The sequence below is a fragment of the Pogoniulus pusillus genome, chromosome Z, assembly GCF_015220805.1.
Source record: "Pogoniulus pusillus isolate bPogPus1 chromosome Z, bPogPus1.pri, whole genome shotgun sequence".
NCBI classification, from domain to species: domain Eukaryota; kingdom Metazoa; phylum Chordata; class Aves; order Piciformes; family Lybiidae; genus Pogoniulus; species Pogoniulus pusillus.
The window spans coordinates 113,404,689-113,426,026 of record NC_087309.1 but is presented as its reverse complement, the minus strand read 5'-3'; the positions used below and the strand labels follow the sequence as shown (position 1 = coordinate 113,426,026).

General features: G+C 43.6%; 1 protein-coding gene across 2 annotated transcripts; it reads left to right on the top strand.

The window, feature by feature from the left end:
• Positions 1–80: 80 nt before the first annotated feature.
• Positions 81–12,220, top strand: GIN1 (gypsy retrotransposon integrase 1). Of its 2 annotated transcripts, none has more exons than XM_064140441.1 (8): positions 81–185; positions 3,161–3,306; positions 4,401–4,594; positions 5,673–5,978; positions 6,655–6,783; positions 6,882–7,046; positions 8,064–8,352; positions 11,861–12,220. In XM_064140441.1, exons 2-8 carry the CDS (start codon positions 3,168–3,170, stop codon positions 11,944–11,946), a joined length of 1,308 nt encoding a protein of 435 aa, XP_063996511.1. In that variant the 5' UTR covers positions 81–185; positions 3,161–3,167; the 3' UTR covers positions 11,947–12,220. The 2 variants fall into 2 exon arrangements, with proteins under 2 accessions (XP_063996511.1, XP_063996510.1); XM_064140440.1 differs by having other exon boundaries at positions 6,595–6,783.
• The last annotated feature ends 9,118 nt before the right edge of the window (positions 12,221–21,338 follow it).

Sequence of the window (21,338 nt, the reverse complement as noted above, 5' to 3'; positions counted from 1 at the left end):
GCCGCGCCGCCCCGCCCCCGCGCGCCGCCCCGCCTTCCCCCTCCCGCCCGCCCTGCCGCTACTTCCGGGAGCGCCACAAAAGTCTCGGGGCGCAAGGGCCGCGGTTATCCCTGTGTCTGCCTGTGAAGAAGTCAAGTCAATGGGCTGCGGCTCCTAGGACAGGTCGTGCTGATACCTCTGCTGAAGTAGGTGCGTGCTTAGGAGCCCGGCGGCTCTCCCTGAGAGCCCGACATGCCAGCGATCTCGCCGCGGAGCCGAGAGGAGGGGGTGGGGATCGACGGCGGAGGGGGAGGGGAAGGAAAAAGGTCGCGTCGGTGTGGCTTTGTGCATGCGCCCTACGGCCTGGAGGCAGTTGAGGACTCGGGACTACAGCTCCCAGCGTCCTCTGCGTCGACATAAGCATTTCAGTCGGCTACCGCCGCCTCTTGCCAGGCGTATTGGGGGTTGTAGTATTGCCGGCGAATGGGACTAGAAGCTTGGGTGCAGGTTTGGCGGTGTGATACCGCTGCAATGTGAGGATGCGGAGGGAGGTTGGTATTCCTCCTGGAGCAGAAACGCTTCTGAGAGGTACCTAAGATGCTGTTGCAGGAGATAAGCCCTTGAATGATCGCACCCACCTCTCAGTTCCTCCGGCCTCTCTGCTGGACCTGTCCCTGCCATGCGAAGATCGTGCCTACTCGGCTCTCCTCTGTGGTGGCCGCAGTAAACAATAGAAGGGCATCTGCGAGGCGGTGTTCAGGCGTTAGGGCGAGGGCTTTATTTACCCGTCTGCGCCAACGACGTTGTACTGTTTGCCATATGCAGTGCAGCTTCAACCGGAGACCTGTCTTCAATAGTGCCAACGCGCGGTTAGATGGTGACACGCTTGAAAGTGGAAATACTAAAGTAGTTAAGTGCTAGCAGGCGTTAGTGTTTCAGCCAAGACGCTAAACCAAAAGGGCCGCTGGTTATATGCAAGTTCCATTCTCCTTGCCTGAAAGCTACTAAAGCAGGGTATTATTTCCCAGCTTCAAAAACATTAAGAATTGCTTAGTGATTGTGAAAGGCTTTATCCAGGTTTTGGATAGGATAGGGACAAGACGGAGGGTTTTTTGATTGGCTTGCGTTTTGTTTGGGCTTGCTTTGTTTGGCTTTTGTTTGCTTGGGCCGGGGGGGAGGGTGAGGTGTTTCGTTTGTTGTTTATCGCACAAGTAGCTTAGCGGGGCCATAGCCGAGACAGGCATCTGGAGCAGCCAATGGGTGTTCAATGTCGTGCCCGCTGTGTAAGGGAAAGGCTGGACGGGGCAAAGAGAGGCTTTCATCTGGTAGCTGTGATGTCGTACTTTGTTTCTTTCTGCCTTGGGACCTAGGTCCAGGCAGGCGTGGGATCTCGTTGTATTGTGCAGTTAAACTCGCTTTGTCTTGAGCCCCAGTGCTTTGCGTGTTTTTTTTTTTTTAGTTTTTTTTTTCTCTCTCCTTTTTTTTTTTTTTTTTTTTTTTTCTCCCCTGATTCTTTTTCCTATTCCACTGTGGGTTGGGAGCACTTTTGTGAGGAACCATGTGAAGCTTGGCAGCTGGCTGGGCTGAAACCACGACAGTCGTTGATTTTCATGGACTATTAGGTACATGATGAGGATTGATAGAAATAGCATAAAAGTTATTTCAATTAGTGTGGTATATTTTTAATAACACACAGAATATTTTATACTTTTTTAAACTTTTTTTTTTTCACCCAAGATTGGACCAAAATAAACTAGTTATTAGAGGAGGGAGAGGACAAAGGGGAAGGGAGAAACAAATATAGACATAGCAAGCTAAATATTCATAAAGGAAGTTTGCTTAATGATATTCTTCTAGGCAGCAATCTGGCAGACTTGAAGCAGATAGCAGTTTGCTGGGTCATTACATTTATAATCATACTTTATTTGTGAGAAGATACGTGTCTTTGCAGCCTTTATAGCTGAACCTGCCATTGCAGGAATGAGGATAGAATTCGTCTTTAACCAAAGTATAAGGTACAGTTTTCCTTAGATGTATCTTAAAGCTGTGCCATGCAATTTATGTTGCACTACATAGTATCATCCAGGATGGAAGAGTCTTCCGAGATCATCCAGTCCAACCTATCACCCAGCCCTATGCAGTCAACTAGACCATGGCACTAAGTGCTTCATCCAGGCTTTGCTTGAATACCTCCAGGATGGCAACTCCACCACCTCCCTGGGCAGCCCATTCCAATGCCAATCACTCTTTCTGTCAACAACTTCCTCCTAACATCCAGCCTAGACCTCCCCTGGCACAACCTGTTAAAGGCAAGAGTTTCAAAGTAGTTCATCCAAGTCATTCCTTGGATCCATATAGTTTCTGTTTGCCTTTTCACTTGTGGCCATACTTGCATAGCTGTAGGGCTGACCTTTAGGAAAGTCTCAAAGGAAGCTTAAGTGCATCCCCCTCATATAAGGAAGATTTTACTAGCTTTTCACTGGTACTCTTTCATTGTCATAAACTCTAGTTGATTGACTTATTTAAACACCAATAATGTTGTGGTAGTCCCACTTTCCTTTCTGCTATTAGTTATACAATTTAACCAGCTCAATGGGTTACTTTGGCTTGTGCCATCAGATGTAAATGTAAGAAATAGCAAAAATAGTCACTCTAGAAATACTACTCTGTTCTGGCTCCACTGCTTCCCTGTTCTGAAATACTCTCTTTCTTGTGAGCAGGATTGTAATATGGAAAAGTTCCCTCCAGTGTGAAGATTGTACTTTAACACACTAGTGTTGTGTGACAAGAAACTTGTCTGGTTTTGAAAGCCAACTCTAGGCTGTGCAAATCGAAGAAGCATTTGGTGTGGCAAGGGTCTTGTCATTGTCTGAATGTGAAGGTCTTGGCACACATCTGACACTGGTAATGCAGCAAAGTTTATCTTAGCTGTCCCCATAGCTTCTAAGTTTTAAAATAGGTGTTGCCAAAAATAACTTTGCATAAAACAAACACCATCAAGCAATGTTCCTCACTGCTTTAGTTGATGGAATGGGGATATCAAGAGCAGTGCAGTGGATGATGCCTCATCTTAGATGCAGTATTTTTGGGATACTCTTGAACTACAAAGAAACTAGTAAAAACTGAAGATTTGCTTTGCTGACAGTTGCTCCATCTGACAAATACTGTGCATTTTGTACAGGTTAGCAATGGTGCGTAGTGGCAAAAATGGTGGGCTCCACTTGAAGCAGATTGCATATTACAAGCGAACAGGGGAGTATCATCCCACAACATTATCAAGTGAAAGAAGTGGAATCAGGAGAGCAGCTAAAAAATTTGTTTTCAAAGGTAAAAATATTATCTCTAACTACTCTAAAATAGATTTTTACCTGAAGCCTTACTGATACAAAAAAATAAAGGGTGGTTCTATCCCTGCAGCATACTGTGATTTTAATATATTCTCTATGAAATAAACACTGCCTAACTTTGCTAATATATAACAGAATGTTTGCAGAAATGGAAACTCAGTCTGATTTAGTCCTTTTCAGGAGAAATTTCTTTATCTGTATAAAAGCCAAACCTTGCTCTAGGTACTGTGGGGATACATAGCTCTTGTGTTGTATAATTCAAAGGAATGCAGAAAGGGCAATCCAGATCAGCAGCTGTAGACAAGGAGTGCTTGGTCTAGTCTGAAGGACATTGCACGTGTCTCTACAGAATTGCAAAGGTGAATTTGCCATCTGTCACCTCAGAGCCTTTGGGCCCTTTTCAGTTTTAATGCATTCCTGTGAGAAGCCTTTGTAGTCACCTCTGCTCTTGCAGTTGCATCAAACTGGCTAAGTGTATGTAGAGGGAAGATAAGGAGAAATTAAAGCTGCCTGTAGAAAGAACCAGGGAGAAGTTAAAGCTGCAAAGCACAATGTTGGATTGCTGGCAGACAGACAGTAAGCCTCATAATGAATTCTGCCACCCCTGACATTAGCTTGTGTTTCAGTCAGACTCCCTGTGGAATGTTGTTTGCATTCTGACTTGCCTTTATAAGGCCTCATGTCCAGACTAATAAACAGGTGAACAATTGTCTCTTCAGATGAATCACAGAATGCAAGGGATTGGAAGGAACCTCCACAGATCAAGTCCAGTCCTCCTGCAAAGCAGGACTACTTAGGGCAGGTCAAACAGGATTGCTTCCAGGTAGGCTTTGAAGATCTCCATAGAAGGAGACTCCACAACCTCTCTGGCCAGCCTGTTCCAGTGCTCCATTATCCTCACAGTAAAAATATTTTCTTTCCTGTTGAAATTTAAAGTATTTGTAAATACAAAGCTACATTTGCACAGAAGTGAGTTGAAGTTGATTTAATAAATTCTATACTGAGCTCAGTAGTTCAGTAAACTAAACAAAAGGCAAAGCAGTTATATATAATTTGCTTGTACTCTTCTTTCAGAAAATAAGTTGTTCTATGTTGGACAAGACAGAACACAGATGCGCCTGGTAATTGTTTCAGATGAAGAGAAGAAAAAAGTCATTGAGAAATGCCATGAAAATGCTGCTGGTACTCATCATGGCATATCGAGGACACTGACTTTAGTGGAATCAAAGTACTACTGGACTTCTGTCACAAATGATGTCAAGCAATGGGTATGATCTCATAGCTGCAGGACACTTTTTAAATGTAATCCCTTACAAACATTTTATAGTCATTACTTTGATGCAGCAAACACCTGTACTGCTGTGTGATGAGGAAATGCAAGCTTGCAATCAAACTGTAAATGATTTTCTTGACAAAGCATAGTGTTTTCTTTTGCTTTTCTGTTTTACTGTAGACCATGTGCTTGCATATTGATGTATTGTTATCCTGTGGTAAGCAGCCTTACTGCATTTAATTATGCAGGGAACATCTGGTCTTTGATAAAGATTACTCTTACAAAGACTGTCTTGTATTTTTATGTTAGGATGCAGTGTACTACTGCAAGGATTCATGACCAGATTAGCTACTGGCAGATAAAAATATGAAAATGCTGCCTCTGCCTCGTAATTGGGCGTGTTCAGGAAACAGTTAAATCACTACTTCAGAAAGTTCCTTCTCCTTCTTCAGCCAAAGATGCATGGACATGATCCCCAGACAGAATGTGATCCTTGTGTATGTAGATGTTCTTTATGGACAAATTACTGCTCCTGTTATCTTGCTCCATCACCTGAATACTTTGGGTTCATACACAGTGGTATCCTGAGCTGAAATTGGACAAAGGGGCTCTGTCCTACAGATAAAGCCAGTCCATGTTAAGCATGAAAGCTCATGTATTCTGTCAGTGTTTCAGGCAAAGCATACAAGCTTGAACCAAAAGGGGAGTGATCTCAATGTCCTGTTGATCTTGGCTGCTTTGTAGTTTCTTTAGTGTTTTCAGATGGTAGTGGGCATTAGAATTTATACTGTCAACTTGAAAGAGCACAGTGCTTGCAAGATGGGGAGAGTTCAGTTATGAATTCCTACACATGCCCTTTGCCCAGCTTTCACTGTTTGTGTTTGTTTTGGTTTTAGTGCTGGGTCTGCAAACTCTTTAGAGTGGAAAAATAATAATAAAGATGATAAAATGAAGTTTCATGTTTCTTAATCTGACCTAATTTAAGAGAGGGATAGTGGAGATTTATGATCCCACTCATTGTCTTAAATCTTCGCCATTGCTTTTTATTGATAGCATCTTGATATTTGCACTAGGTGTATGCTTGCCGGCATTGCCAAGTGGCAAAGAATACAGCCACCACAGCACCCAAAACACACCCTATCAAAGCAGAGGACCCATGGACAGCAGTCACTGTAGACCTAATGGGACCTTTTAATGTTACTGACAGGAGCCACAAGTGCATCATGATTATGACAGATTTGTTTACAAGATGGACTGTTATCCTGCCACTGCATGACACTTCAGCAGCTGAAATTGCTAAGGCAATTGTAAATGTGCTTTTCTTGTATGGGCCACCTCAAAAAATGCCTATCAACCAAGGGAAGGAGCTTGTTTATCAAGTAAGTATTTGTAGGGCTAGTTGCTTTTTAATGTGTCCAAGAAAGAACTATGTTTTCCCCTATATTGAAGTTGATCTTGAGATTATGTGGGACAAAATATTTTCCTCAGTGGAGGACAAAAAAAGTGGCCATATAGAGAGAATGACAAACCAGTTATTTGCTATGGTAGCATTACGCAGTGTTGTAGCCATGGTGCAGGTTTTGTGATGGAATTGAACTGGCACAAGCTTTCACACTCCCAACATGCTGTATTTCATGCATATAAAATAAATATTTTCCAGTGTAGCAGATGCCTAAAATCATTTTTTACATTAGCCCTTATTGTTTATGAAGAACTTTTCACACTGTGTTCCTCTCAAAGGTGTTGAAATCATGGGACTATGATATGTCAAATTGAGTTAGTACAGAAGTGTGTTTAGAAAGCATCAATTCCTGGCTCCTGAGCCATGCCGATCTTTTAGTTCCCACTCTTGATTGTGGGTGGTTTGGTGGGAATGTATGTGTAAGACTTCTGCTTTTTTGCCACCATTTCAGCAAAAGGAATGGAAAACTATTCACTTGAACTATGATAGAGAAGAGAGAACGTTTCAGTAATTGTGTTCTTTTTCTTTTGAAGATAAATGAAGAACTGTTTGCAATGTTTGGAGTGAAAAAAATTGTGTTGTCTTATCCTCAGACAGATGATATAAATGAAAGAACGTGCAAGATAATAAAACCTTTCCTTAACAAATACTGCCTTGACCATCCAAATGATTGGGATGAACATTTGTCAGCTATTGCCTATGCTTTCAATCTGATCAGTTTGGTATGTGAAGGTTCTTCCTCTTTTTAACTGAAGTTCCCGCAAGTATCTGCAAAGTCGTATGTTAAATTTTCTTCCTTTTCTGCTCCCCATTAAAACAGGAGCCAGATCAAAATACCCCGTATTTCCAGATGTTTAATCGTAACCCACATGTCAGTGAGCCAATGAATGAATGTGTGGAGGGACAATACAGTATGTTTGCTGAAATATTTGAAGCAACTAAAAAAGCCAGTCAAGTGCTGGAAGAGAAAGCCTCAGGTTGTCAGGTAATCATTGTATATTCAAATTTTCCTAGTAAGACCACTGAAGAAAAAAAGGTGGAAAGGCTTGAAGTGTAAAATACAGCCTTTTAAAGCAATGTGAGGTTTTAGAGTTTGTTTTGTTGTGTGGGGGTTTTTTGTTTTTGTTTTTGTTTTTTAATCCTTCACCTGTGAACTTTCTACTCCATTGGAACAAATCTCATCTACATTTGGAGGGAGTGACCTTAAAAGAGAAGAGACCTGTTGTGATGGTTTGGGCATTAACCCGCCCCCCCACACTTTTGAATTTTCCCCAGCTAACTCAGACGGCTTCTGGGAATATAAATGAAGCTATTTATTTTACAGCAGCAAATATACAAGCAGCTATTTACAATATATACAGTTATATACAGAAATATACAAAGAATAAACAATACAGAAGCACAACTCCCCTCCCAGAAACCTGAGTCCCCAGGAGGGGCTCTCAAACACCCCAACACCTCCCCTTGCCCTCTCAACCTTACCCCAGTTCTCAGAAAGAAGAGAGGTGCAGCCAAGAGGTTAGGGAGCAAGGTTAGTGGCAGCGAGGTTAATGAGATGCAGCTTCGTCAAAGCCCAGAAGCAAAGTGAGAGACAAAATGGAGAATGCTATCAAATGTTTTCTTCTTCTTCCCAGAATTCTCAGCGTGACTGTGAGAGGAGACACAATTGTTTTCATTTCACTGCCCATTATCTAGTTCTTTTCACCAAAACATTCTAGCTTGCTTCAAACTAGCACAACTGTTAGCAAGAGATTTTTGTCTGACTTAGAGGGCTGCATATTTACAGATGCTGAAAACCATCACCTACAGATTATTAATTTATGAAGATAAAATAAGTTTATTCAGAGTTCAGTCAATTTCTTCTTTTCCAGGTCTGCATCTTATGAGCTACATGCATCCAAACCCACTTAGTGTTTTGGTCCTGTGTTATTAACTGATGTTATGAAAATACATTATGACTTTTGGAAAAAAGAGAATGTAATTCATATGTATTTTTCTTCAGGTGGAGAAAAACACCTCAGATGAACAAAAAATCAAAAATAAAATCGCTGTAAAAAGGAAGCCAAAGCAATTAAATACCTTTCAACTTAAAGTTGGTCATGAAGTCCTCAGGCAAAGGAAAAACTGGTGGAAAGATGGTCGTTTCCAGTCAGAATGGGTTGGTCCTTGTATTATAGATTATATCACAGACAATGGTCGTGCAATATTAAGAGATGCCACAGGATCCAGGTTGAAAAGGCCCATCAAGATGTCTCACCTCAAGCCGTATGTAAGAGGGTCCAGTGAAACAGGTATGTCTGTATGTCTATTTTTATATATATAATTTTGATTCATTTTGCTGTGGGTTTTGTGCCCTTTTGGTTGTTTTTTGTCTGGGTTTTGTAGATTTAATTTTATTGCTTGTTGATGGTTTGGTGTGGTTTTTTGTTTAAGCTCTTCTGTCATGTCAGGGTATTAGATTGTCAGAGTGAATAAGTATAATACACTCACCAAGATGAACTAAAGTTAACACTGGATATTAATAATAAAATAATTGCAGTTTTCAATAAGGAGACTCATGAATGTGAGTGGCTCTGAAGCATGGAAGAGAGCCAATGAATCTTGTTTATAGTCTGTTTAAAAACAGCTTCCATTGAAGTTGCTTCTAATGTGAAGTCTGGCCCTGTTCATTCTGGGTAGTGAACATGCTAGAAGTGTAATTGAGTAGTACTGTATTCAGAGGGCATTTTCTGACTGTTTCTGTTTTGATACAGAGAGAATTCACATGTAGTTTACTTAGTGCTATGGAGAGATGATTTGACTAGTGTGAATGGTACATGTTCAGACTTTTAACAATAAAAGAATGTTCTCTAAAGCACTGAAACAGGAAGACCACATTAGAGAACTGATTTCTGAGGAAATTATTTTAAGTTGTGCTATCAAAGAAGGAATTGTGTTTCATCTACCAGTGCAAATGAAATTTGTTACACTGTGTGGTAGAGACTGCTGAAAATTCCCAGAGACTTGAGTAATCAACCAGCACTCTTCTTTTATGCCTTCATTGTGTCCATTTGCAATGCTGCCATGTTAATCAGACAGTGGCAGCTGTTTCTTTTATGTTGATGCTGTTTTTCAGTCACTGCAGGTATTTTGAGGAAAATGAATACTCAGTGTTTAGAAGACTTCTGTCACAGAACAAACTGCTGTTTGGTTCAGGGTTCTTGAAAAGTAGAACAATTTCCAGGCTACTGGTCTGTGTGGTTAAGCTTTTGCTCCTGAAAATGCATAAACTGTAATGAGATGGTAATTTCTTCCATTGCCTCTTAAAGCTGAGGGATTTGTAAGGCTGAAACTAATTCAGGAATTTCGTGTGAGAGGCTTATATTTATGCTAGTTGTCAGTTATAGATTTCATAGCCAAGATTACATGTCACATCTCTGGAGCACTACTTTTACTGTTGGATGATCACTCTGTGGTTTCCAGTTCTTCATTAAATTGCTGATTCTGTAAGGAGGAAGTTGCATGCCTGTGAAGCATGCAAGTAATTACCAGCTATTACAATGACTTTGGTAAATTATGTCATAGTATAAGTAGTTAAAAGTAGTTGTCTTTGTAGGATAGAAGCTTAACATGTTTACCACTAAATACTGCAGAAGCAGTAACTAGAACTCTTTCCAGCAAGTGACAGAAGGCTAGTTGTCTGACACACAGGGAAAACATGAATGGGCCTTAAAATTATAGACTGATATTCAAACATACTTACCTTGTGTAAAGTTGTAGACCAGGCTTTATCAAGCTGATTGCCAGTAAAGGTGGTGAGACACTGGAATAAGTTGCTCTGGGAGGTCATGGATGCCTCCTTCCTGTTGTTGTTCAAGGACAAGTTGGATGAGGCCTTGAGAACCGGTGAATGGTGTCCCTACCAATGCCAGGAGGGCTGGAATTAGATGATCTTAAAGGTCTCTTCCACTCCAAACCATTCTGTGAATCTGTGCTGTTCAGCAAGGCCAAGTGCTGGGTCCTGCACTTTGAGCACAACAATCCCATGCAATGGTACAAGTCTCAGACAGAGTTGCTTGAAGGTTACCCAGCAGAACAGGACCTGGGGCTACTGGTTGACAGACAGCTGAACATGAGTCAGCAGTGTACTCAGGTGGCCAAGAAGGCCATCAGCATCCTGGCCTCTGTCAGAAGCAGTGTGGCCTGCAGGAGTAGGGAAGTGATCATGCCCCTGTATTCTGCACTACTGGTGTACTGTTTTCAGCTTTGGGCCTCTTGTTACAAGAAGGTCGTTGGGTTGTCGGAGCATGCCCACAGAAGAGCAGTGAAGCTGGTTGTCCCAGTTTGAGGCCACGACCTCAAACTAGGACAGAATTGGAGGGCAGAAGTGTCTCTTACTCCCTTTGAAGAGTAAGAATGAAGATACTGATTGGAAGGTTGAAAAGAGATTCTAATTACAGGTGCATTTATGTAAAAGACATTCAGGTAAAATAAATACATTCACAAGCTAAGCTGAGTCTATTGGACTAAAATGATCTAGATTCCTCCACCCCTTCCACTCTCAGCAGGCTGCAGGACACAGCTCACAATTCCCTGCCAGCTTGAAGCCTTCTTCCACGCACAAACCATGAGATAAGAAGGACGCATTCTGGCCAGAGAAAAGAGCTAAAAGAAGGAGAGGCAGGGAGGGAAAGGGACTAATATTAGCCAGGCACTACCATTATAAACTGTGATGCCAGAAAGCAGAACAGAATAACATTATTACAGCATCCTAGGATGATCACATCCATCCTCTGGGACAGGTCTTGATCTCTGTAGTTTTCTTAAGGGAAGCTGGGACCCCCTCAAACCACCGCACCAGTGAAAGGCCTGAAGAACAAGTCTTAGGAGAAGTCACTGAGGGAACTGGGATTGTTGAGTCTGGAGAAGAGGATGCCGAGGGAAGACCTTATTGCTCTCTACAACTACCTAAAACAAGGTCATAGCAAGGGGAATGATAGTGATAGAACAAGAGGAAATGACCCAAAACTGTGCCAGAGGAGGTTTGGATTGGACACTAGGAAAAATTCTTTCCTTAATAAATGGTCATGCGTTGGAATAGGCTGACCAGAAAGGTGGTGGCTTTGCTGTCCCTGGAGGTATTACAGAAGTGTCTAGACATGGCACTTGGATAATGGCTTAATGGCTGTGGTGGTGTTAGGTCAATGATCTTGGTGGTCTTTTCCAACCAAACCAAAAATATCTATGATTCTATAACAAAGGACTTCTCTTTACTAGCAAGAGTAGGCTTCTTTTTTAATCTGCATTTTATTTATTATGTCTGCTGCTGTGGTGTAAGTCTGATGGCTGTTCTACCAGGCTGTTGGCCTAACCTTGGATGGGAAAAAAGCAATGCATTGTTTTCTGTTAAATAAATGTGGAAAAAAGTATTTCTTAGGCAAGGCCACAAATATTCTCACCTATCAACTTTGTGTTGTGTTTAGCTTACCTTGCTCCAAAAACTCGTGTGTCTTGTATCACAGTTTACATGTGTGAGTTTGGGGGGTTTTAAAGAGGTAAGGCAAAACTTGAATATCTTTTTAATGTGAGAACCTAGTCACTACCTAGCAAAGGGAAATCTCTTCATGTGGAGCATTCACCTAATAACACATGCAATGTAATGAGATGCAGTCAAACTCAGTGAAATTAGGAAATTCACAGTATCAGACTGCTGCATCTCATTCTTGTCTTCATACAGAAATTGTTTTGAAAAGTAAGTTAGTGCCTCACTTTAAGTATGGCTTGAAGGATCTGTTTCTGATTACTACTTTTCTTTTTCAGACAACCATTACTTTTTACAAGGTGCAGTAGTTGTTGACCATGACTATATTGGCTTATCTGAAAGATCCTGTAATCCAAGCCAATAAGACTGTTGCTGAAGTGGAAATAAATGTCTACAAAAGAGATGTTATATCTGCTGTACACATGCCACCTGCAGGTTGAAAAGACCAAGAATCAACAGATGGTAAACATTAGTCTGAGCTGACAGAAGATCACTGCATTGAATCAAATGCTGCAACATCAGCAATGCCAGTTTGGACACTACAGACCAAGACAAAGGATACTTAATGAGAGAAATTAACTTGTTCCTCAATTAAATTCTTGGAAGAACAAAGTCTATGGATTAAAGAAGTATATTTATAGCGCTGGGTTCATGCTTTCCCCCATGCCCATGTTCCCTTCCCTGACTGGGTTTTTTTATGTCTTGCCCTTGTTACAGGATGATCTGGATGAGGGCATGGAGTCAGTCATCAGCAAGCTTGCAGATGACACCAAGCTGGGGGCAGATGTGGCTGGGTTGGAGGACAGAAGGGCTCTGCAGTGGGACCTTGACCGCCTGGACAGATGGGCAGAGTCCAAGGGGATGGCATTCAATAGCTCCAAGTGCTGGGTGCTGCACTTTGGCCACAGCAACCCCATGCAGAGATACAGGCTGGGGTCGGAGTGGCTGGAGAGCAGCCAGACAGAAAGGGATCTGGGGGTGCTGATTGACACCCACCTGAACATGAGCCAGCAGTGTGCCCAGGTGGCCAAGAGAGCCAGTGGCATCCTGGCCTGCATCAGGAATGGTGTGGTCAGCAGGAGCAGGGAGGTCATTCTGCCCCTGTACTCTGCACTGGTTAGACCACACCTTGAGTCCTGTGTTCAGTTCTGGGCCCCCCAGTTTAGGAGGGACATTGAGATGCTTGAGCATGTCCAGAGAAGGGCGCCGAGGCTGGGGAGAGGCCTTGAGCACAGCCCTACGAGGAGAGGCTGAGGGAGCTGGGATTGGTTAGCCTGGAGAAGAGGAGGCTCAGGGGTGACCTTATTGCTGTCTACAACTACCTGAGGGGTGGTTGTGGCCAGGAGGAGGTTGCTCTCTTCTCTCAGGTGGCCAGCACCAGAACGAGAGGACACAGCCTCAGGCTGCACCAGGGGAAATTTAGGCTGGAGGTGAGGAGAAAGTTCTTCACTGAGAGAGTCATTGGACACTGGAATGGGCTGCCTAGGGAGGTGGTGGAGTCGCCGTCCCTGGAGCTGTTCAAGGCAGGATTGGACGTGGCACTTGGTGCCATGGTCTAGCCTTGAGCTCTGTGGTAAAGGGTTGGACTTGATGATCTGTGAGGTCTCTTCCAACCCTGATGATACTGTGACCCCTTCTGGCACAACAACCTGATTGGATCCAAGAAAAAAGAACAGCCACCCATCCCCAACAACAAATTCCCAACATTGCAGCCTCAGTTCTCTCTTGTGCATGTCCAGCGGTGGTCTTTTTGGTGGTCGGTGGATCCTCGGGGTTGAACTTTTGACCTTGAGTGCTGCTCTGCCATTGTTCCTTACCTGACCTCGAAATGCCCTCTGCTTCCACCTGGAGGGCAGAGCCTTACATTCTTCCTGCTCACCTAATTAAAGCAAAATTCCTTCCCTTATCTCTGTTTATCACAATCCACCTTTTCTTCTTTATTCTTCCTTGTTTTGCTGTAACAGCATGCGCATCTTACTTCCATTTCAGAACCTCTGCAGCAGAGGCCCTAGCAGCCTGGTTACAATTTGGCCTTCTAGGGGAATAATGTAGGATTGGAACTATTAGCAGTAACATAAAAACAGCACTTACTAACAGAGCACCTTTCAAACTATCAAGACTAACACTTGCAGGGTTGGACACATCGAGGATGCAGAAGCTTTCCAGCAGTTTCCCATTCTGGTGAAATGACTGCACTTGTTTCTGTTGGGTGTGGAATATCACAGTCTGGGTAGCCATTAGGCCAGCCTGAATGAATCCAGGATTGGCCATTGGACTATCACTTTCCAAATTTGAGGGTGCCAATAGGTACCTCTGCCCCTCGTGCCCATTGGGTTGCAACTGACAACTGAGGTATTTTCTTCCTGATGGTGAGTACCAAGATCAATTTAGATCCACATCCTCCTTTCCATGTTATTCCAGACTTTAGGGTTCATATACTGGTTCCTTACCCCACCTTACCCTTGTGAAGACTACTTGTCTCTCCAACTTATTCCAGGAAGACCATCCTCAGTGTTGACTGCAGCAAAGATCATCCCCCTCAACTACCCACTGATAAGCTCTGCATTCAACAGGACGAAGATTGTAACATTTCAGTTCAACAGCTGTGGTCCACAGCTGTTGTTGGTGCTATGGGCAATTCCACTCTCCTCTTTGATCTGGATTCTGCTCCTCCAAAACTTCTGCCTCAGAGACATAAGGCTTAACAGACACATAAGGCTTCTTCTGCAGGATTAGTTTGAAAGGTTCCTCTTGGGTTTCCACCGTTGACTCCTCTGGGGACCTTTCAGGACCCTTAACCCTAGCCACATGTAACCACCCCTTTGTGCAAATCGCTGTTTCTGTAGTCAGTAGCATCTGGAAGGTCTCTCCCAGACTTCTTTTAATGAGTCCTCTTGCCATATTTGTACCAAAACAAAACCCACTCTCCAGGATGAATTTTATGTAGGCTTAAATCAAATGTTATTGTTTGGGGCAACCTCTTTTCCGTTAGGCCTTGTAAGGGTCTTGAGATGGTCTGAGCATATTCACTTATATATGATGCCCTCACTTCAGGAGAAGTTTCTCCTTTGAAATTATGCATATAAGGGTAGTCTCAACATCAGTTCATATGGTGATTACCCCAAATCTCCCTGAAGGGTGGCTCAGATTCTCAACAGAGACAGAGGCATTTTGTCCAGGGAAGCTTTGTGTCAATCATCAATTTGTTTGTAGTTCATTTTAAGGTTTGGTTCATCCTCTCAACTATTCCAGAGCTATGAGGATGCTATTGAGTGTGTAAGTCTAAATCTATTCCCTACGTTTTGGTCACATTTTATATAACTCTAGAGGTGAAATGAGTCCCCCTGTCTGAATCAATCGTTTCACACAAGCCCTATCAGAACTGTTTGTTCTAGCAACACCTTAGCAATGCTGTTGGCAGTCACTTGTATGGTGGTGTTAGCTTCTACCCAATGAATTAGGTGATCCACAGTAACAGAAAGTATTTCCACTTTCATACCTGTAGTAGTTCGGTAAAGTCCTCCTGGATGGCCTGGGATGGTTGTAGGGCCATAGGTCTTCCACCCTGAGTAATTTTTTTTGCATTTAATGTTACTATATCCAACATGCAAGAGCACATCTCGAGAGACTGCTTTATTTAACAGTTGTCTCTCACCTGTCAGTACCCACTTCCCATCATCTTTCTTGGTTCTTCCAATCTTTTCCATGTCTTTCAGGGAAAAACAGGAGAAGTTGTTCCACTTCCTTAGTTTTTCATATTAGGACACATGCTCTAGTGGGTTTCTCTAAGGCTGCTGCTGGAGCTTCCTTGTCAGCCAAATGATTTCCCATAGCTTCAAAGGCCATTCCTTTCTGGTGTCCATGCTACTATTGCTACCTCTTCTGGTTCCATTAATGCCTCTAATACTAACTGTTGTTAATCAGCCTCTTCCCCTGAGAGTTTATCATCCCCCTTTTCCTCCAGATATTTCCAGAAGTGTGCACCACCCCCTATGCACGTCTTGAATCAGTATGTGTAGTCCCTTCCTTTCCCTCGAGATGGTGCAGGGCCTTGGAGCATGTAATTCACAACTTCGAGCTGACCACATTGTTCTTAGCCACCCTTGTTTCTCTAATACTTCCTCTTTTCTCCCACTGATCACTGCATATCCCCTAAACCTTTTACCATCCAGACACCGTGAGGACCCATCCACAAACAATTTCTTTCCAGGGGAAGGGTGCATCTCTCAGATCTTTCACACAGACTGTCAGGCTGGAAGGGACCTCTAAAGGTCATCCAATCCAGCCCCCCTGCCAGAGCAGGATCACCTATACCAGCTCACACAGGAATGTGTTCAGGCTGGTTTTGAGTGTCTCCAAAGCGGGACACTCCACAACCTCCCTGAGCAGCCTGCTCCAGTCTTCTGTCACACTCACAGGGAAAAAAATGCCTCCTCATGTTTAAATAAAACTTGTTATGTCTCAGCTTCCACCCATTGCCTCTTGTCCTGTCACTGGGCGTCACCAAGCAGAGCCTGGCTCCTTCCTCCTGGCACTCACCCTTTATGTATTGATTAATATTGATGAGGTCACCTCTCAGTCTCCTCCTCTCCAAGCTAAAGAGCCCCAGCTCCCTCAGTCTCTCCTCATACCGGATTTTAGTTTGATAGTTGATAAAATCTAAACGATTATGCTCTAGATCTCCCATCTTCATCCCATTGAGGAATTGAGAGGGATTCAAGTCGCCATCTCCTGTCCGAGTGAGGTCATCCCTTCTCCAGGGGATATAAACTTGCTGATCGTGCTGTCTTCCCACTGAATCTGCTGTGAGGTGTTCCATCTCGGTCCTTCTCTGCCTCTCGCTACTCAGACAGGGAGAGGCAGCAGGCTCCTTTCTCCCTCTGGCTTATATGGAGATGGTAGACAAGCCAGGGGATCCCATTCAGCCTTTTTCTCTTTTCTTTCTTTATTCTTTGGTTCCTCTGCCACTTTAAACAGTGCAATCTCTCCCTCTCCCCAGCATGCCACTTAGTCACATTCTTCCTGAAAAAAAGGGTTCTTTTGAACTTACAGATGAATTCGAGGCTTGACACATCCAGCACTCCAATATCCATGCTGTGGCCAGTGCAGATGATCCATCCCTACTGCTTCCTTAGGCCATTCAAGAAGACAGTCACACAGAATCACAGACCCTTAGAGGTTGGAAAGGACCTCCAGAGATCGTGTCCAACCCCCCTGCCGAAGCAGAATCACCGAGGGTAGTTGGCGCAGGAATGCAACAGAGCCGCAGTTAGAAGGACTCTGCACTCACTTGGCAGGAACTCTGCTTCTCACACAGAGACTTTTCAATCCCCCTCCTTCCCAGCTGCCCCAAGTAATACTTCACAGTCTTTTCTTACCCGAGTCCTTTGCACAGAATTTGTCAACTGCTGTGGAGAAATGTGGAACCACACTTTCCTTTAGTCCACTTTTCTTAAGGCCACTGATGTCCACCTGTTTCTGGTGGGAGAGAAAATCTCAGGGAAGCACCCTGGGTGGGGTGCACCTGTCCTTATGGAGGAGTTCTCTTTGTAGATGGTGTGGCTTTGAGATCCCAGATGAGCTCCCAGCTGAGGGAAATGATCTCACTCTTCTAAGGATTTTGCTGAGGGACAAAGTCTGTGGAGTAAAGAAGTACATGTACAGTGCCAGGTACATGCCTTCCCACATGCCCACCTTCCCTTCATCCTCGGGGGGCCTTTTATAACCCACCTTTGTTACAGGACTTCTTCCTGTGCAACAACCAGATTGTACCCAAGAACAAGACTCCTCCCACACCCCCAACAACGAATTCCCAACATTGCAGCCTCAGTTCTCTTGTGCATGTCCAGTGGTCATCTTTTTGGTGCTTGGTGGATCCTCAGGGTTGAACTTTTGACCTTGAGTGCTGCTGTGCAGTTGTCCCTTACCTGACAACAAAATGCCCTCAGCTTCTACCCAGGGGGCAGAGCCTCACGTTCTTCCTGCTCACCTATACCCTATTTAGCTATATCAGAGTTACTTCCCTTATTTCTTTTTATCACACTTAAGCATAGTCTTATGCCCCATTTCATTACCAATCAGTTTGGAACTGCCATAGCAGGCTAAACAATGTGATAGCTCTGAGTTCCTTAGCCACAGGAGTACTGGTTAATTTGTATGGGCACAGGCACAACCTAGTAACAGCACATTCCACCGCCATGTGACTTCAAGAGCATTGCAGGTGTCCAGTGGCAGTTCACTCAGTGACTGGAAGTTGAGGCACAACCTCATTGTGCATTTGAATTGCAGGTAGAATTGCAGAGTGGCCATACTTTGCTGTCACTGTCTCAGGACACAGTGCATTATTTCTGTTGAATGACCTTTTTATTACTTCTTAAATGGATCATTCCCAATGTGCAGAGATACTGTGGAATGAATATAATTTAGGCAACTTGATGCAGAGTTTGCCTCCACCGTAGAGAAGCTCATGTCCTCCTTTTCCTACTACAAAACAGTTTCCTGTTCTTCCTTAGAATCATAGAATCAACCAGGTTGGAAGAGACCTCCAAGATCATCCACTCCAACCTAGCACCCAGCCCTGTCCAATCAACCAGACCATGGCACTAAGTGCCTCATCCAGTCTTTTCTTGAAGACCCCCAGGGACGGTGCCTCCACCACCTCCCTGGGCAGCCCATTCCAATGCCAATCACTCTCTCTGTGAAGAACTTCTTCCTAATATCCAGCCTATACCTACCCTGGCACAACTTGAGCCTGTGTCCCCTTGTTCTGTTGCTGGTTACCTGGGAGAAGAGGCTACCCTCCACCTGGCTACAATGCCCCTTCAGGTAGTTGTAGACAGTAAAACTTTTAATTTGTAGTCTGATCTACAGCTCCAAGATCTCACAAAATGATAAAGCTGCCAAAATCAAGCACATGCAGAGTTCTACATATGAAAACAATGATAAATTCAGCTACTCCCAGTTTACCAATCTCTGATAGGGTGAGCAGTTCCAATTTCTGAGATGTGTCACAGTCTTAAGAGCACTCAATATGGATCTGTGCCTTCTTCACAAACATCTGTTTTGGCTTATGGTTACATCTTCCCAGAGCCTGTACAGGGCTGGAGATTTCCACTGCCAATGGTCTAGGAAAGGTGAAACACTGGTATGACTTATTCTCTGAATTCCTTGAGGAAGTTGTTACGAGTCTGAATTCCCTGCTGAGAAGGCTGTATTTCAGAGTCAGCTGAACAAATGGTTTCAGCTGGAAAACTGATGAGTACAAGTCAGTTATTTTTATGTGGGACTGATATAAAGAGGAAGAAAGCTAAGAGAAATCTGGATTTAGAATTCAGAAACTTCTGATTCTGAATGTGTGCTTGCCCTCTCATCTGTTCTGCTGTCATATGACTAATAAGAGGAAAAATACCATCGATTAAGACTTTTCAGATAATCTTAAGTAACAAGATGTCCTCAAGGCTTTCCCCACTGTGACTGCTTCAGAAGGAAGGTACTGGGAGGCAGTTTGGGATGCTGGCTTAACAAGCGCTTTTTCTATGCCAGCTTCAGGGAGCACTTGGAGATGAATAAATTTTGTGTTGTCATTAACAAACATGGAAGAGTTGAGAAACCCACTTTTCTGTTAGCTCTTGTTACCTTCAATCAGTGGTGTCCCCTATGGACAGCTGACCTTTATAATTTTTGGTCTAGTGCAGTCAAGAAAGTAAAGCAAGTAAACAAAGTACACTCAGTGAAATATATTTGTCTAGTTTGATGAGGGTTTTTGGGTTTGTTTTGTTGTTTCATTTTTGAGTTTGTTGTTGTTTTTAATTTTAAGTGCTGGGAAAACCTGTCAAGCTGGTTACAGCAGGAAAAAAAATCCACTTGGAACCATGGCATTACTAGTAACTGTGAACAGTGACCTTACTTTAACTTTTTAGTAATGAGCACTGTGGTCATACAGTATTGTTTTACTGTGGAGTAGTAGTTGAAAGCCAATAACATGCCTGAGTGCCACGTGCTGTGTGTTTTGGAGCTACATTTCACAGTAAAGACTTAGCTGTTCCTATGCTAATCTTTAACAGAGGTCTTTAAGCCAACCTCTCCTCCTCTGTATGTGCCTTTGTTTCGTCCATGGTTGTTCCTGACTACAATCATATCACCTGCTAGGGTGGATTTATTATGTTGTTTAGAAACATGCGTGTGTGCAGCTGCAATACATATGTAGTGTGTGCAAGAAAAAATAGTGTTAATGTCAGCCACAAAATTGGAGAATAAAGTTCTTTGCAAGATTCCTTTCTGCTTTGTTAGGCATGAAAGAAAACTTCCTCTTTCTGTTTTTCTCTGTGCTTTTTTCTTTCTTGTCTTGGCTTGAACTGCTTAGTTCCTTATTTGCTCACAATACAGTGAGCTTTACTCTGAGGAAGCTCTTGGGCAATGCAGATTTATTTCTTACAGTTGCATTGGGCAGAAATAAAAGGTTACAGTGACAAGGGAATGGGGAAAGCAGGCAACATCTAACATACTGTGTAATGCTGATCATTAAGGCTTTGTGATAGTTTTGGTCTACTGCATTAACAATTGGGTATCAGTGCCTCTTCAGTGTACTTAAATGGGGCCCCCAAATGGGTTCAGTGAAATAAAATACAGATATATCAAACTAATGCTGTGAAAGACAATAGAAACTGACAAGGTCCTGCATCTGGATTGAGGCAATCCCAAGCACCAACTTAGGCTGGGGAGTGACTGTCTGGAGAGCAGCCCTGCGGAGGGGAGACTGGGGAGTGCTGGTGGACAAGAAGCTCAATATGAGCTGTCAGTGTGCACTTGCAGCCCAGAAAGCCAAGCAGAGCCTGGGCTGCAGCAAGAAAAGTGTGGCCAGAAGGGCAAGGGAAATGATCTTCCCTCTCTACTCTGCTCTGGTGAGACCTCACCTGGAGTACTGCATCCAGTTCTGAAACCCGCATTACAAACAGGAGGTGGATGTGCTGGAACATGTCCAGAGAAGAGCCATAAGGATGCTCCTCATAGGAGCTTCTCTCCTATGAGGAGAGCCTGAGGGAGTTTGGGCTGTTGTGCTTGGAGAGCAGAAGGCTCTGAGGTGACCTTATTGTGGCCTTCCAGTATCTGAAGGGGGCCTGCAAGAAAGCTGGGGAGGGAATTTTTAGGATGTCAGGTAGTGATAGGACTAGGGGGAATGGAACAAAGTTAGAAATGGGTAGATTCAGACTGGACGTGAGGAGGAAACTCTTCAGCATGAGAGTGGTGAGAGCCTGGAATGGGTTGCCCAGAGAGGTGGTTGAGGCCCCATCCCTGGAGATGTTTAAGGCCAGGCTGGATGAGGCTGAGGCCAGCCTGATCTAGTGTGAGATGTCCCTTCCCATGGCAGGGGGGTTGGAACTAGGTGATCTTTGTGGTCTCTTCCAATTCTGAGTGATTCTATGATTCTGTGATTCTAAAACCTACCAGGAAGCCTGAGAGATTGCAAGGACCACATTGTGCTTGGGAAAGCTCAGAGAAAACCTCTGGACGCTTGCCATAGTGTTCTGTGTACACAAGTTTCCAACTTGCCTACTTTTGGGTGGTATTTTAACAATCTCAGATAAGTACACAAATGTCCAACTGTAACCTTTTTCACTGGCATACAGGTTTGATTTATGGTAGGGCAAGAGCAGAAGACTATATCATAGCAGAATTCTTAGAAATTGTATTATCTAATAGAGCTTGTGCTCCCTCAGGGAAACTTGTTGAGAGAGGGGGAAGAGAAGAAAAAGTATA

Excerpts from the sequence above, each read along its gene's own strand:
- GIN1 (XM_064140440.1), top strand. The coding sequence starts at position 3,168 with ATGGTGCGTAGTGGCAAAAATGGTGGGCTCCACTTGAAGCAGATTGCA. Across the intron at positions 5,979-6,594 it reads GGAAGGAGCTTGTTTATCAA|ATAAATGAAGAACTGTTTGC; the intron begins GTAAGTATTTGT and ends TTTCTTTTGAAG. Across the intron at positions 7,047-8,063 it reads AGAAAGCCTCAGGTTGTCAG|GTGGAGAAAAACACCTCAGA; the intron begins GTAATCATTGTA and ends ATTTTTCTTCAG.